Source organism: Stegostoma tigrinum, chromosome 33, assembly GCF_030684315.1.
Source record: "Stegostoma tigrinum isolate sSteTig4 chromosome 33, sSteTig4.hap1, whole genome shotgun sequence".
NCBI classification, from domain to species: Eukaryota; Metazoa; Chordata; class Chondrichthyes; order Orectolobiformes; family Stegostomatidae; genus Stegostoma; species Stegostoma tigrinum.
In genome coordinates, this window is record NC_081386.1 from 23,544,907 (window position 1) to 23,563,137 (window position 18,231).

Below are 18,231 nucleotides of genomic sequence, written 5' to 3' on the forward strand. Positions count from 1 at the left end.
CCTTTGGGTCACAAGTGTTTTCCCTTACAAAGGGTCTTGTGGCATAGTGGTAGTGCCTCTATTGTTGAAGCAGAAGGCTCAGGTTTGAGTCCCAACCTGTTCTGGAGGCGTATTGTAACATGTCTGAAAAGGTTGATTTTTAAAAATATATATTCTTCCTTAGGTCACGGAAACCAAAAACTACGTATAGTATTCAAAATCCTTTTGCAATGAAGCAAGACCTGTTTACTCTTGTACTCCAATCTCATTGCAGTGAAGGGCAATAGCTATTCAACCTTCTAATTGCTTGCTGTACTTTGCTCCTTCTATGAATACACCCAAATACTTTGGAAATTTCAGGCCTCTTGAAAAATATTCAATTTTTCTTCTGTCATTATCGAGGTGAATCGTTTCACACTTGCTCATGTTATAACCCATCTCCCACCTTATTAACTGTCAATATGACACAAAGGCTGCAAAGAGGTAGAGACAGATTAAGTGAGTGACCTTGTTTTAGCAAGTTGTCTTCATCTGAGTCAGTGACACAGATCAGAAGGACAGGTTCAGCAACTTGTTCTGTTTTCTTGCTCAAAGAATTGAACTAATTCTCAGGTTAGAAATGGTACCCCATTCCAAAGTCAAAGAAACAATTGTTCCTTAATTAAAAGTGTCTCTGTTCCAACCAAAAGAAATGAGTTCACATCATTCCCCATGCAATTTACTTCTCATTCTTCCACCCTTCTCTTGCTTCAGCCTGTCTCACTACCTCTTCCCTGTTTTGTTGACCTGCCTTGAGTGCCCCATGATAGAAAGTAGCTGAAGGTACCGAGTGAAACATCCTCCCTGTGCATTGTCTGATAGAAGTCTGCGTCAATTTGAAAGATAGAGATCTTTAATCTCTCTCTGACTTCTCTCTACGTCTCAATTCACCTATATGCCTGTCTCTCTTCATCTCTGTATGTGCCAATATGTCACTCTAATGAGTGCAATAACTGTTATTAAGTCACTTGCAGATGTTACTGTTTAGATAACTCAGCATTTGTTGGAACAGCACATTCATCTAATTGAAGGTTTAGACAGCTGGATGTAGGTTATCACCTGTTACTCATGGTAACTACTGTGTGATTACAGTCAGCTTGCACTGCCCCTTGCTTATATGAATAATAACATTTCTTTTTCCAATTCACACACCCCGACACTCACTGGATTTTGAAGTCTGTTGCCTGTAATGCATAGTTTGTGAAGATCACCCTTGTGTTCAGAAAATGAACAACTCCTCTGGCCCAGTAATGAGTGAATCCCACTGACAAGTGGGTGTATTAAAACAACATCTAGTGTCCGACTAGGGATGTGCATCAGACCCGATTCTGTACATGAACACAGATGAAGAGATGCACCATGAACACCTTTGGGAGTCAACAGGCCAACGTTTCCAGCTACTTATGGTCAACATTATCAGCTTTTCTTTCTCTCTGGCTTACCATTATATATCCCTTTGTTTCCCTAACTGCCTTTCTTCCTGGGCTTTATCTCCACCTTTTTGCTTACCCCTTCACAACCCCGATCCACCCCCTGCCTTCAGCATATATACTACTTTTTCCTAGCTACTAATTAGTTCTGAAGAGGGATCATTGGATCCCGAAACATTACCTCTGTTTCTCTCTCCACAGATGTTGCTTAAGCTGCTGAGTTTTTTCCAAAAAGTTTAATTTTTATTTGTTTTACAACAGTTAATGAAAATGAACTTGGTTACCATTAGTCAGACTATCTGTATGTTTCAAATTTATTAATTAAATGTAAACTCTACTAGTTGTCTTGGTTGAAATTTGCTGCCACGCCACCAGAGTGCTAGTCCAGTGCCATCTTCTTTGGGAATGCCTTGGAGCTGTGTATCTCAAATGTTTGTGCATCGTAAAGTTACTGAAATCAAGCATCACAGAGGATATAACAGAGAAATACAGAACCTAGGAGCAAGAGGAGCCCATTCAGCCCAACAAACCCGCTCCACCATTCAATATAGTCATGGCCGATCCTTTGTTTTAGTGTCACAGTCCTGCTTTATCTCTATATCCTTTGATGCCCTTAATATTATGACAAGTTGTGCCTTTAAGAGGGATTTGTTCTGTCCTGTTTCTCTTGAAGAGGTTGTAAACATGATGCTGAGGTGTCTATTCCATTGAAAGTAGAGTAAATAGTACTTTTTTTAAAAGCAAGGAAGCTTGAGTGGGTGCAGCTGGGCACAGACAGATCCAATGTTTTAGCTTTACTTTCAGTTGTTGAAGCAGGGGTTTTGGAGTTGAAGCTGCTAGATATAGCTCTACCTCCACTGCTGCAAAAGCTTGAGTTCCCTCTTTGCTGCTTGATTCATTTGTCGGGGTTCCTTCTCCTGGACTGGAGGAGATTGCAAGTTCAAGAAATCCGTTTTGCTGAATTTGCCTTTGCCAGAGGGGTGTTTATGGGATGTTGCTTCTATATTAGTACAGTTGAGGAGTAGTACTTAAATAATGCATTATTTTGTAAAGTATTTTGTTTTAGTTATGCCAATTCTTTTTCTGTTTGTATTTTAATTGTGGTATAAAAATGCAATGTGTTTGCTTAAGGCCGAATAGTCTGACTAATGAAATCACATCTGGAACACAGCACTTCATACTCAATTTCAATAAGGTAAAAGTTAGGGCTGGGGCTATCTCCTTGACATGTTTTGAGGGATTTGGTTTGACTTGCAACAACATCTAAAAAATTATCAATCTCTTTCTTTCTTATATGCTGTGACTCAGCCTCCTGCTGTGGAAGTGAATTCCATAGGTTAGCTACCACTTTGAGTGAAGAAATGTTTCCTCATCTCAGCCCTAAGTGACCTACCCCTTATCCCAAGACTGTGACCCTGGTTCTGAACTCCCCAGAGAAAACATCCTCCCGACATGTAGCCTGCCCAGCATTAGAGTTTTATACGTTTCAATCACATCCCTTCTCATTCTTCCAAATTCCAATGACCACAGCCCTGGGTGAACAAATTTCTGTTAATCCAACAGCCTGACAAAGCACCATAATTGCTCAGCACGTAAACCATGGTTAGGTCAAGGCAGGTTCTATGCGATGAGCAGCTTGCAAATCATGTTGGTAGATGCTGGACAGGGAAGGAATTTTACGAGAAATTGACAAGACAGTTTGGAGGCAACAGCATGTTCTGAGACCCAAAAAAAAGTAGGAAATAGAAACTGTTTGGAGCATTTGCTTAAACTTCTGAAGGCATAGAGAAAAGTATCAATAGGAAGAGACTGTTTCAAGTAATTGACAGGACAAAGACATAAATGTAAGATTTTATCTAATGTAACAGCCCAGGAATGGGTATTTTGGCTCACCATGATGCCATTCTAAACTAATCCCATTATTTTCTCTCTGTTCACTTGTGGGACATGGGCATCGATGGCCAACATGGACTGCCTGTCACTAGGGAAGGTGGCGGTGAATGGCCTTCTTGAAACACTACGGTTCATGTGCTATCGGTTGACCCACAATGCCTTTGGGGAGGGAAGCTCCCTGCATGTGATCCATATCCCTCTGTTCCCTGCCTTTTCATATGTCTGTCTAAATGCCTCTTAAATGTTGCTATTGTTATCTGCTTCAACCACCTCTACTCGCAGCACATTCGAGGCACCTGCTGCCCTGTATGTTAAAAAAAACATTTCCGCTGTGTATGAGGCTGTAGAATTTACTCTGGAGTTAATTTGTGAAGCACAAATCACAGCAAGAGAAACTAATGATCTTATTGGGTAGTGGAGGGAGATGGAAACAGATTTGACACGAGGACTACCACTCACATGGAAAAGAAACCCAGCTGCAATTGTTGACCAAGTGACAGGTGGCAATTTGCAAGTAATTCTTTTTCTTCTGCTATCAATGTCATTAATCAGTTCGAAGGGTGTGCAAACACAACTGATTACAGAGAAACATTGTTAAATTTGAGAAAATTGGGTTGCATGTGATTGTTTAATCAAGGTTACCATCAGATGGAACAGAAGAGAGGTCCGAGTGTTGCAGTAACCTGATGTGATGCTTCACAAATCCACAATTTAATGAACAGCAGTCTCCTTTCTCTTATTCTCAATGCCTGCAGCATTTACATCAGTCGCATGGGAAGCAGACTAACAGCTTCATCATGGGAACAGTAAGTGATATTGATGGGATTTGTGTCTCTGAATTGGTAATCGACAGTACAGCAATCTCTGAACTCATCCGAGTCTTTCACTAATCTCTTCAGGCTGAGGGTCTTACAACCCTCTCAATCAGCATGGCAGGAAGGATTACTGGCCAATGTTTAATAAAATATAAATTAGACATTGGCAAGATTGAGAAAATATTATGTCCCGACGGTGGTGCTGTCTTTCAATAACAAGGTCCCCTCCTCCCTCAACATGGTCCCACTTTCTCTTATAGCCCTTTGCCTCCCTAAGGGAACATACAAATTACTATCCAATAAGGGATAATACTATCCAATAATGTGATGGATCAGCACCCTGTTGGGAACATCGTTTCATTTGCTTTTGTGTAGACTTGGGCGGAATTCTGGGTCGCAAGGGGAAAATGCACTGACAACATAAAATCGATGTGTATGAGACTTCTTCAGAGTTGTGATACAGTAGTAATGTCCCTACTTTTGGGCCAGATGCCCTGGGTTCAATTTCCCATCAGGACTTGCTAATCAGCCTATCAGCATTTATATCACTTCCCCAGTATTTGTCAAAGGGGAGAGAAAAAGATTGCATGAAGATACTCTATGAAAAAGTGCTGGACAATGGTATTCACAATAGTTTTATCCTCATGTCACTGGACCATCAGTTTCAGGAGGACTACAAAAGGATTTTGTGTGGTATTATGTTGGTCAGGTTCCATGAAGGTCCTTTCTTCTCCACCTTGCCTGAGACATGCCCACCCTCAGGTTAAACCTTTACCATGCGTCTCTCTCTCTCTCTCTCTCTCATAAGAAAGTAGCCCCATGGTCCCCTGAGACTATGGTGACTTTATCCTTACTGTACACCAATGTTGTACAGTACAATGTTGTAAGAATACCCAAGGTCTTAGTGAACAATGAATTAAGTAATTCACTCCCTCTACCACCAACAATCAGTAGCAGCAGTGTGTACTATCTGCAAGAAGCACTGCAGAAATTCACCAGAGATCCTTAGAAAGCAGATTCCAAACCCACAACCACTACCACCTAGAAAGACAAGGATAACAAATACATAGGGACACTCAACATCCTGATTTGGAAATATATGTCCGTTCTTTCACTATCTTTAAGTTAAAATCCTGGAATTCCCTCCCTGACAGCATTGTGGGGAAACCTACATCTGGACTGCAGCAGTTCAAGAAGGCAGCTCACTAACACCTTCTCAAGGGCCAACTTAGGAACAAGCAATAAATGCTAGTCCGGCCAGAAATGTCCACATCCCACAACAGAAAGAAAAAAGGCTGTTAGTAGCTGGTGTGAACGAATATGCATTACCTCGGTCTCAAGGTGTCAATTCCTTCCTGACTTCACACTGCAGAGTTCTTAAAATATATCACAGAGTTTAAAATTATTTTAAAAATAAACAAGATAAAACTGAAGAAATGAACACTTGGGAACCCAAGGGACCCAGAAGCTTCAAACATGATTCATTTTTGTTCAATGTGGCGCGTGACCGTAGCAACGGGTTTTTGTTTGTGAGACCATGGGCTGCAGTGTCTAATAAGTCTTGGAATAATTAAATCTTCCCATGGTAATTTACAATTGTGAAATGCACTTGGTCCCAGTTAGTATCAAATAACCTCTAATTGATTTTACAGCAACAAGCACAAAGCGAATCCTAGAATTCACTACAGTTGATTTGTTTCAATGATACATCTTTCATGCATCTGTGAAACTAATATTCATGAGTTTCAATCATGAGCTATCATTTAATTTTAGGGAGACAGTTGTTAAGTGATACCCTATTGATATATCATTCATAGTTATCTTGGTTCCTGTTAAGACTGCTAAGTGAGACTGGGCAGCAACAGTTGACGCGTCAATTTTAACACGGAACTAAATAAAAAGCGTTCAAATTGACAACCACTTGAAGCAGCTGCTCCTTTAGATTCAGCGTCTTCAGTGTCAGTTCAGGAATGTTGGTTGTGTTTTAGTGGGAATGAAATCAACAGGAGCTGGGTCACTTTTCACAGAGAGCTTCAGTGACACTGGAAGATAAACAAGGTGTTGTTTATAATAACTCATACTTAATGAGAAACCTCCAACAATAGGGATGTTTGTGCTGAATAAGCAGAGGAAATCTGGAGGTTGGGGTGCAATGGGAAGTTAAAGCTGTGCTCGTCAATCCTGTAAAATATAGAAATAGCCTACGGAACAACAGTGAATGCTGCACTTGCCTTTAATTCTTACAGGTAATAGCTCTACTGAATTAATCCTGTAAAATATAGAAACAACTGGGGCGGCACGGTGGCTCAGCGGTTAGCACTGCTGCCTCACAGCACCAGGGACCCGGGTTTGATTCCAGCCTCAGCGACTGTCTGTGTGGAGTTTGCACATTCTCTCTGTGTCTGCGTGGGTTTCCTCCGGGTGCTCCAGTTTCCTCCCACAGTTCAAAGACGTGCAGGCTGGGTGGATTGGCCATGGAGATGCCACGTTATAGGCTACAGGGGTGGGGTCTGGTTGAGATGCTCTTTGGAACGTTGGTGTGGGCTGAATGGCCTGCTTCCCCGCTACAGGGATTCTACGTCTTCACTCAATTCTGTGACATCTAGTTTGTCAGTGGTATGCTGGGGCTTGATGTACAAATATAAAATGCTGGAGGAAACCCAGCATGCCTGGCAGCAGTATTTGTAGAGACAAAAAGAGTTATCGCTTTTGAGTCGAAAGACTCTTCTTCAGGATGAAGAGGTCCATGCTGTTATTCCTATGCCTGCCCTGGTATTCTCAGCTGTTGGAAAACAGGGATGCAATCTTTCCATCTCCCCTTAAGTCCCAATGAATACCAATTCCCTGATTGGGAAACTACAATATGACGATATAGTCTCAGAATAAGGAGCTGATCATTTTAGAACGTGATGAGGAAAAGTTTCTTTACTCAAATGGTCCTGAAGTTTTAGAGTTTTCTTCCTCACATCTTATTGTATTAAATAAGATGTTGGCATTCTCCCTGGCACTGTGTCCTTACAGCGACCTGTTGGAGCTTTCAGTGTAGCAATTCACCATGTACCCATTGCAATGGCTCCAATCTCATTTGCCAATACAAGTATTGGAGTGCAACCTCCCTGGCATTTTATGCTATTACGTTAAGACCGATCCTTCAGAGGTAAATGTTTTTGCAGAAATTTAAACAAGCAGCCTGGTGCAAAAGCATGAACAGAACCTTTTAAAGGGAAATAAAGAGTTTGAAATTAATATTGAAGAGGCATCTACCCTATCATGAAATATACTGAATGTGGTAGCTAACCTGTTATAGCACATGAGCAATACCATCTTACATGTATGTTGGGCTTTCAATGTAGACAAACATCACTAGACACCTCGTAGAGACAAAACAAAACTTTTAAAAATGGAATACGTGGCCGACGAAGGAGTCATTTTTAACTGTGGTCAAAGGTGTGAGGCAAAGAAGGAATTAAGGGTGGGATGGTACAGTGGTTTAACCAGTGAATTCAAGAGCACGGGCTCAATGCCTATAGTTACAGTTGTCATTTGTGGGGTAATGAGACAATGGATTTACTAGGAGCCAGAATCAGACCAATGGTGAGCTTGAAGTTGATTATCGGGATGGGTGAGGGTTACAAGGAAGAATTTTTTTTTATATACAAGAATGAGAATTTTAAAACAGAGGTTTTTGAGAACTTGGAGCCAATGTAAAGCTGGTCAGGCTTGGTGTTAAAGATGATAACGTTTATTTGATTTTGGGTGACCTGAAGCTGACAAATGTTGGAGTATGGTGGACTGCCCACATGGGCACTAGCATTGCCAATTCAAAACACATGATCAAAGGTTTTGGCATCCGACACGTTCTGCGAGCAGTAAATGTGGGCAGCATTGTAGAGTTGGGAGTATTATGGAGTGAAGTGAATTATTATGGAGGTGATGGTGGTTTTTGTGAAGGAGAAAATGTTGAATCTGAATCTCAGCTCAGCATCGAGATTGTAAACAGCCTGGTTCAGCCTGACAAAGTGGTCAGGAAAAGAGAATCAGTTTGCCCATGAAGCCTGAGGCAATAACTTAGCTCTTTCCAATGTTTGATCTGCAGAAATAATGCTTCAGTCAAGAGTAGATTGAACAAATAGTCTGACAACACAGAGGTTGTAGCGAAGTGGTGATAAGATAGATTTAGGTATCACCATTGCATGTGTACAAATGGATCAAATGCCTGTGAATGATGTTAATGAGGGACTGCATGTAGTTTAGGAAAATTGCCTTGTCGGAGATGGATCTATGCTGAACAGCAGGCATTATGGTGAAGAGGTGGGTCTATGCTGAACAGCAGGCACTATAATGAAGAGATGGGTCTATTCTGAGCAGCAGGCACTATGGTGAAGAGATGGATCTATGTTGAACAGCAGGCACTGTGGTGAAGAGATGGATCTATGCTGAGCAGCAGGCACTATGGTGAATAGATGGATCTATGGTGAACAGCAGGCAGTGTGGTGAAGAGATGGATCTGTGCTGAACAGCAGGCACTATGGTGGAGAGATGGATCTATGGTGAACAACAGGCACTGTGGTAGAGAAATGGATCTATGGTGAACAGGCACTATGGTGGAGAGATGGATCTATAGTGAACAACAGGCACTGTGGTGAAGAGATGGGCCTATGGTGAACAACAGGCACTGTGATGAAGAGATGGACCAATGATGAACAGCAGGCACTATGGTGGAGAGATGGGCCTATGGTTAATAGCAGGCACTATGTTGGAGAGATGGATCTATGGTTAACAGCAAGCACTATGATGAAGAGCTGGAAAGTGAAGCTGTTGCTGATTAAGAGACAATAGTTAGAGTGGCACTGGGCTGGAAATAGGTAACAATGCAGCTGTTAGCTACGCCACGATGAAGGATGAACATAAGAGCTAGGAGCAGGACTAGGCCATCCGGCCCCTCAAGCCTGCCTCGCCATTTAATAAGATCATGGCTGATTTTTGAGACTCAGCTCCACTTACCCACCCACTCACCATAACCCTTAATTTCTTTACTGTTCAAAAATTTATCCAACCTTGCCTTAAAAAACATTCAGCGAGGTAGCTTCAACCACTTCCCTGGGCAGGGAATTCCACAGATTCACAACCCTTTTGTTGAAGAAGTTCCTGCTGGCCTCAGTCCTGCATCTACTTCCCTTTATTTTGAGGCAATACCCTCTAGTCCTAGTTTCACCTGCTAGCGGAAACAACCTCCCCGCCTCCACTTTATCTATTCCCTTCATAATCTGATATGTTTCTTTAAGATCTCCCCTCATTCTTCCGAATGAGTATAATCCCAGTCTACTCAGTCTCTCCTCATAATCCAACCCTCTCAACTCTGGAATCAACCGAGTGCATCTCCTCTGCACCCCCTCCAATACTAGTATATCTCTTCTCAAGTAAGGAGACCAAAACTGCACACAGTATTCCAGGTGTGGCCTCACCAGAACCCTATACAGCTGCAGCATAGCCTCCCTGTTTTTAAACTCCATTCCTCGAGCAATGGCAGACAAAATTTAATTTGCCTTTTTAATTACCTGCTGCACCTGCAATCCCACCTTCAGCGATTCATGCACAAGGACACCCAAGTCCCTCTGCACAGCAGCGAGCCGCAGTTTTTTACCATTGAAAACATAGTCCATTTTGCTGTTATTCTTACCAAAATGGATGACCTCACACTTATCAACATTGTACTCCATCTGCCAGAACTTTGCCCACTCACTTGAACTATCTACATCCCTCTGCAGACTTTCAGTGTCTTCTGCACACTTTGCTCTCCACTCACCTTGGTCTGCAAATGTTGACACACCACACTTAGTCCCCAAATCCAAATCATCTAAGTATATTGTAAACAATTGAAAATTGAAACAGAAACATTGTACGGTCACTGTCACTGTGAAATTTGCCAGCAGCTTTGATATTGACTATTTGATGGTGTGGCCAAAATGTGGAGGAGAGATTCAAGCATTGAGTTGTGGGGCAGGTTGGAATGAATTTGGGATGTCATAGCATGTTTAAGAGCTTTGAACAGGATGTGAATTTAAAGATGTGATAGTAGTTTGCAAAGACAGAGAGATGACCATCGGTATTAGTGATGATGGGAACTGCAGATGCTGGAGAATCCAAGATAACAAAGTGTGGAGCTGGATGAACACAGCAGGCCCAGCAGCATCTCAGGAGTACAAGAGCTTTTGTGCCCCTGAGATGCTGCTTGGCCTGCTGTGTTCATACAGCTCCACACTTTGTTATTGTGACCAACAGTATTCTTGGGGAAGGGGTTCATGGTTTTGAAATGGAAGCAGGTGGCACATCAATACTCAGAAGTTATTGCAATTTAAGTTCAGAAATGTTGGCAGATCAGAGCTTTGGTGGTGGGAATGGAGTTAAGGGAACTGGAGCTGGGTCACTCCTCACAGAGCACATCAGTGACAATGGAAGATAAACCAGATGGTGTGTTTACAATAACTCATACAGAATGAGAAACCTCTAACTATAGTGATGTTTGTGCTGAATAAGGGGAGGAAACCCAGAGATAGTGTTGCAATGGGAAGTCAAAGCTGTGGTGGTCAATCCTTTAAAATGTAGAAATAACCCATGGAATAACAACTGATGCTGCATTCATCTTTAATTCTCACAGGTAATAGCTCTACTGAATTAATCCATTGTCACAATGAGGAACTTACCCTGTAATAATCTGTACTGTAGACATCTCTCGACATTCCAAAATCTCCAATTTTAACCTGCACATTTCCTCCAACCAGACAGTTGCGAGTGGCCAGATCCCTGTGAACAAAGTGTTGTGAGGCCAGGTACACCATACCAGATGCAATCTGTGTGGCGATGTTTAACATCTGAGAGATACTCATTTCCCCTTTCAACCGTGGTTGCCCATCGACCAGAATCATCGCATCTGGGCCACGAGCCCTGTGAAGCAAAGAGTGGACAATCAGTGGGTAGATACAAATTCCCAATTCAGATCAACTGAAATATGACTGTCCTGAACATCTGTTTTTGTTTTTATAAAATATGGAGTTAGACAAGATCATCCCACAGAGAGGCTCATTGAAAATGTGGGACTGGATTACTCTTCGGGCATTGAAGTTGTATAAGGAGAATTCCCATTGCGGCTTTCTCCCATGGCCCAAACGTATAATTGATTCACTATTTTGAACCTTAGATTTTTCAAGCTCTGAAGTATCAAGCAATGAAAAATATGCAGTTCCGATTCAGGCACCTAATCCCGTAAAAGTATTCCTTGTTTAAGCATTCCCAGTCTTTTTAATTCATTCATGGGATGTGGCCTCACTTTTCCGGGCCAGTCTTTTTTAAAATCCATCTGTACTTACCCTGGAGAAGGTTGTGGTGAGCTACCTTGGGTGTGAGCACATTCACTCTGCTCTTCGGAAGGGAGCTCCAGGACTTTAAACCAGTGATAATGAAGGAACAATGTCAGAGTTCCATGTTGGAATGGCATATGAGTTGTGATGGTTTTCCCACATATCTACTGCCTTTGACATTGGTGGTGGTAAAGGTCACGGGTTTGGAAGGTGCTGTCGGAGTAGTAAGAATGAAATAGAAGGTAAAGCTTCCCAAAACTATGCAGTCAAGCTCTCTCACCTCAGGTACAACATAGATCACATATAGAGAAAAGTTCCATGTACCCTCTCTTCCCACTTAATCTGCCTCATCACAAAATTCAGAAGAGCCTCCTCTTCCATTTTGTTTCTCTATAACACATTCCTTCTTCATCCCTCAGAGTTTTTTGACCTTTCTCAATAGAAAAGCACGAATAAAGTAGAAATCTCTGTGTTGACACTGTCCCTCAGGCTATTGGAACTCTCCTGTCAGTGGCAGTACACTGATATCTGACTGCCTATTTGTTAACTTCTGTGTAATATTAGATTGATGACTGAAAAAATAGGTTATCTTTCAGCAGTACAAATACCACAATAAACACGGCCCTTGATCTGTGGTAAATGCACAGAGCAATTTGCGAATGAATGTCAGGATTTTGTTTCAGACATGACGAACAATATAAACAACAGTTAGAAGGGAGTTTCAGTGTGGAATTGGAGAGAGCTCCAGAATGCATGCAGAGATGAAGTTGGCAATTTCCCCCACAATGCACTAGTTGGTTTGTAGCATTTACCCACTCCTTAGAAGGGTCATAATTATATAAGCACATTAGGACATTCCAAGGAATAAAATCAACACCATGGAATTAAACAGTCAAACCCCTGCCATGGGCACATGAGCAGCAAATAGGATAACCTGCCTGGTGTTAGCACTGGAGGAGAATCCCACACAGAATGGGCAAGGGAAGAAAATCCAGAAGTTAAGCACTTGGGAAATAAAATCCTTCATGGATCTAACTGGAGGGTGCAATATCCTCCTACAGGAATACCAGTGGGATAAAAATCCCATTGTCAAGACTTCTAATGTTCCATGAGATTTCACTTAATGGGCAAGTTACATTTAAGAATTATTATGAATAGCATGTTATGATTTTCCACCAGCCCCCTTGGTTTTGAGATGCTCATCTGACATTTGCATTGTACCTCTCAAACCTCTCCCAGTAAACCACACCCGATTGTCTCATTTTTCAGAAACCAAAAGATGCTTAAAGATGAGGAAGGCCATTCCATCTATCTTAACTCACCATAGCCCAATGCTCCCCCATTGCTGCCTCTGTTTATTCATTAAATTATCCCAGGCACCTTCCCCGGACCACTTTATCTGGAAGTTCATTCTAAGTGCTGATCAGTCTTTGCCTGAAGTGAAACCTGGTTTATCATTCTTGTCATATCTTTACTAGTTATAAACCCCTGTCCTCTTGTCCTACTTCCCCTGTTTATTTTAAAGTAGCAACCCAAATGGATCGTTTCAATGCATTTATTACCTTAACTATTAATGTGGGCTTTGGCTTGGTGAGACATGGTATTGCTTCCAAATCTTCATAGAATAGAACACTTGGTAAACTGTGACTGCTTTACTGTCTAAGCTTTGTCTTTCAGATAGCACAGCAAACCAAGGTCCATCTGTCCTCACTGAAGGATTGAAAGATTTTCACTATTGCTTTGCAAAACAGCTGGAGAGGTATCCTGGCCAACTTTTTGTTCCCCAAACAATCTCATCACTAAAAGAGAAGTCTCATTACTGATTGAGGAATTTGTTGTCCACCATTTGGTTTTACAACAATGACTACATTTCAATAATGTTTCATTGACATTCCTGGAATGTCTTAGATCCATGAAACACGCTATAGAAATGCAAGCTCTTTTTTTCTGAAGAGGATAAATATATAGGAAGAAAGGAAGTATTTCATGAAGTTCTGAATGAATATAATGCATCACAATCTGAATCCAGGAGTTTATTATAAAATTCCAGACAGGTTTTAGAGTCATTGTGGGCATTTGGAATCCTCTCAATCTTCGGAATGGGTTCACAGGAATGAGGAATTACTTGTGGAACAGTCCCCTTTGATAATTGCTTCAGTGGAAGTGATGTCTCATACCCCTAAAACCTGATGGAAAAAACTTTTCCAACAAGTTGCAAAAACTGATTAAATGCAGATTTCACTGCAGGTAGAAATATTTTCCCCAATGTTATGGCAGGATTGTACTGTGGCTGGTTTCAAACAGTCTGTCAGAATATTGGCTCTAAACTATCTCATTCCTCAGTACCAAACTGCTATATCCATGAGATGTAAAGAACGATCATAATTTGTTTAAAAAGTAAAACTTTATTCTTAAAATGAATTTTCCTGGTCTAAAAAATTGTCATTGCAACTTGCAGGATGCAAACTGGCCATAATCTCAAGAAGGATTCCAATCCATAAACAGCTGCACCTCCCAGTCGCAATAAACAACTGCACCTCTCAGTCGCAATAAACAACTGCACCTCCCAGTCGCAAACTATTTCCACTCCCCCTCCCATTCTTTAGATGACATGTCCATCATGGGCCTCCTGCAGTGCAACAATGATGCCACCCGAAGGTTGCAGGAACAGCAACTCATATTCCGCTTGGGAACCCTGCAGCCCAATGGTATCAATGTGGACTTCACCAGCTTCAAAATCTCCCCTTACTCCAACGCATCCCAAAACCAGCCCAGCTTGTCCCCTCACCCCACTGCACCACACAACCAGCCCAGCTCTTCCCCTCCACCCACTGCATCCCAAAACCAGTCCAAACTGTCTCTGCCTCCCTAACCTGTTCTTCCTTTCACCCATCCCTTCCTCCCACCCCAAGCCGCACCTCCATCTCCTACCTACTAACCTCATCCCACCTCCTTGACCTGTCCGTCTTCCCTGGACTGACCTATCCCCTCCCTACCTCCTCACCTATACTCTCCTCTCCACCTATCTTCTTTTCTCTCCATCTTCAGTCCGCCTCCCCCTCTCTCCCTATTTATTCCAGAACCCTCACCCCATCCCCCTCTATGATGAAGGGTCTAGGCCCGAAACGTCAGCTTTTGTGCTCCTGAGATGCTGCTGGGCCTGCTGTGTTCATCCAGCCTCACATTTCATTATCTTGGATTCTCCAGCATCTGCAGTTCCCATTATCAAGGATTCCAATCAGTTGTTATGAGGATAGAACTCAGATAGCATCCTTTTTCAATATTATACCTTTGCATTGTGTATGTCTTGCAATAATGTGTGTGTGTGTGTGTGTGTGTATATGTGAGTGAGTGTACATGTGTGTGTATGTGTGTGTCGTTTGTGTGTATGTGGTTGTGTGTCATGTGTGTGTGTGTGTGAGTGTATGTGTGTGTATGAGTGAGTGTATGCATGTGTGTGTATGTGTGATTATATGAGTGAGTCCATGTGTGTGTATATGAGTGAGTGTACGTGTGTGTGTGTGTATGAGCGAGTGTACGTGTGTGTGTGTGTCTGTGTGTGTATGAGCGAGTGTACGTGTGTGTGTGTGTGTGTGTGTGTGTGTGTGTATGAGCGAGTGTGTGTGTGTGTATGAACGAGTGTACGTGTGTGTGTGTATGAACGAGTGTACGTGTGTGTGTGTGTGTGTGTGTGTCTGTGTGTGTATGAGCGAGTGTACGTGTGTGTATGAGCGAGTGTACGTGTGTGTGTGTCTGTGTGTGTGTGAGAGCGAGTGTACGTGTGTGTGTGTGTATGAGCGAGTGTATGTGTGCGTGTGTGTATGAGCGAGTGTGAGTGAGTGTATGTGTGTGCATCATATCTGTGTGTATGAGGTGTGTGTGTGTATGTGGTTGTGTGTCATGTGTGCGTGTGTGTGAGTGTATGTGTGTGTATGAGTGAGTGTACGTGTGTGTGTGTGTGTGTGTGTGTGTGTGTGTGTATGAGCGAGTATACGTGTGTGTGTGTGTATGTGTGTATATGAGCGAGCGTCCGTGTGTGTGTGTGTGTGTGTGTGTGTGTGTGTGTGTGTGTGTGTGTGTGTGTATGAGCGAGCGTCCGTGTGTGTGTGTGTGTGTGTGTGTGTGTGTGTGTGTGTGTGTGTGTGTGTGAGAGAGAGAGAGAGAGAGACTGAAAATCATTATGCGTGATGTGACATTAATGCTTCACCATCGGTCTCATACAAATGAACAATAGTATTGGCCAGAGAAATAGAAACCAATTGTTGAATTGAAACTCACCCCTTAACAGTTGTGTCACATGCTCAAAGCTCCTACGGTTTCTCAAGACATTACCTCTAGAATCTGAACATTGTTGCTTCAGTCTGGGAAGAAGCAGTCTGCTCTTAAAATTGAGTAATTCTGCTAAGAATCTAAGTGGTGATAACAAAGCAAGACTACAGGCTTAGGTAAGCCTACACCTCATCTAAATCTCTTCAAAAACATTGCTCAGGAAGAAGAAAATCTTGTATTGGCTAAATGCCAACTTTACCTCACTGTGCTTTCATCAACTTCAAAAGGAATTCTGCATTTGGTCAACAGCACCCACATGAACATGCCAACAGAAAATATCTTTCACTGGATGCTGTCTTCCTGGAATCAGTCAAAAATCACAATAATCAACGTCAATCTCTTTGATTTATAAGTTATTGGTAATTATAGCCTCATTCCTTTCCTTCTTTATTTTCTTCCTTCCTTGCTTGGGGTATGTATTTGCATTGAACAATCACCTTTTTAAATGCAGGAATAAACCATACTTCCATTTTAAACCCTAGAGAGGGTTTGTGGGAGATCATTTAAAGAATGAACTACACTAACAGAGGGTTCAGAGTGCAATGCATTCTACAGCCTATTTTAAAAAGTATAACAAAATGAGAAAAATTTAAAACACCTCTGCTGGTTGATAGGAGAGGGGAAAGATAAAAGAATTCACTTCACTTCTCCTTATAACACAAATCTGTCCAGCAAAAGCTCATGAAAGAAAAGAGAGAGAACAAGAGGACACATATTTAAAGTGATGCGCACATGAAGCAAGAGTGATGTGGGAATTTTATTGCACACAAAGCACATAGCTAGGGTCCGGAATGCTCCACTTGGAAACGTGGTGGCGGCAGGTTCAATAAAAGCTGTCAAGATGGCTTTGATTTTTTTAATTGGATTGAGCAGGAATATGGGAGAAAAGCAAGTGAATGGCACGAGGTAACAGAACTGCTGCAGGTATGATGGGCTGAATGGCCTCCTTCTGTGCCATTACGATTCCGTGATTTGGTGAAATAATTGAAGGAAGGAATTGCGCACCAAAGGATGAGAAAAGGAAGCAAAGATAATGCGAGAATGGTTGACACAAACCAGATGTTTCATTGTCAGACATCTCCAGCCTTCAGAAAGACTCCACTTATACAAATTGAAATTGTATTCATCCGAAGAGGGTGTATTCTGTGTTTTATTTGTTGTATTAAAAGATATTAAACAGTCAATACAAATCAAACCACATCTGGAACTGGAAGTTTGACTCACTGGAGTCAAACACAACACAACACACTGGAGTCAACACATAACACAAACACACACCCATGCCAGGAAAGAAGAAAATAAAGGAAGAAAGAAGAAAGGAAAGAGGCCACAATTATGACTATCTTACAAATCAAAGAGATTGACATTAATTATTGTGATTTTTGATTGATTCCAGGGAGTCACGGTGTTTTGCGACAGCTTGTTCTTCCTGAAGCATGAAAGTGCAGTGACACTTACAATCAGACTGTTGCTGAACATCCACATGTTTTAACTGAGGGGCTAATGCTATGTTTGCTAAATGTTTATGCAAATGCATGACAAGCAACCAGTGACATTTAATCCAATTCAATAGTTCAATAATGGAAGAAGCATTGGTAAAATAATGCAGCCATTTAGTAGTTTTGACATCACCTTCAACAACTGCTCCTGCTTGCTATCTCAATGAAAGAAGCAACTTTCCTGTAGATTTCCATTGTGGCTTCAAGTTTAATCTGCCTCCAAACAACAGCTTTTTAAAAAATTATGAATGTTTAGGTAATTTCATTCTTATCAACTCATCTTAGGGATTACTGATCACTGGAATAAGGACTGAGGTTACTTGTATAAGTGGAGGTACAACAGAAAAAACTCTCACTTATATAATTAAACAACCGAAAGAACTCCAGCTGAGTGCAATACAACAAAATATGACACTTAAGGAGATACAAGATCAGATGACCAAAAGCTCAGTCAAATAATTTTTAAACAGTGTTTTAAAACAGGAAAGAAAAAGTGGCCAGGGAGACTTATAAAGGTACACGTGGGCAGAATTAATCAAAGTCCACTAATTTTTGAGTGATGAAAGTTGGGGACATGCAAGTGGCCTGAATTAGATGAGTGCAGACAACCTCTAAGGGCTGGATAAAATTATAAAGACACAGAGGGGTAAAGCTACAGAGGACTGGAAAACAGGAATGAGCAAATTGACCAACTGCTATTTTAAACCCCCTCTTTCACATCCTTAGAATATCCCTGGGCACTTTAGAGTCATCGAATTCTGGAGTCAGACAGCGTGGAAACAGACCCTTCAGTCCAAGCAGTCCATGCTGATCATAAGCCCAAACTAAACTAGTCCCACCTGCCCTGCATTTGGCCCATATCCCTCCAAACCTTTCTTAGTCATGAGCA

General features: G+C 41.8%; 1 protein-coding gene across 2 annotated transcripts in view; it reads right to left on the reverse strand.

The window, feature by feature from the left end:
- Window positions 1-18,231, reverse strand: part of LOC125467326 (NT-3 growth factor receptor-like) — a 667,435-nt gene that overhangs the window by 14,924 nt on the left and 634,280 nt on the right. For both annotated transcript variants that reach the window (XM_059639207.1, XM_048563007.2), the window contains exon 15: window positions 10,861-11,101. In XM_059639207.1, coding sequence (XP_059495190.1) covers window positions 10,861-11,101 — 241 coding nt within the window. The remainder of the gene's footprint in view (window positions 1-10,860; window positions 11,102-18,231) is intronic.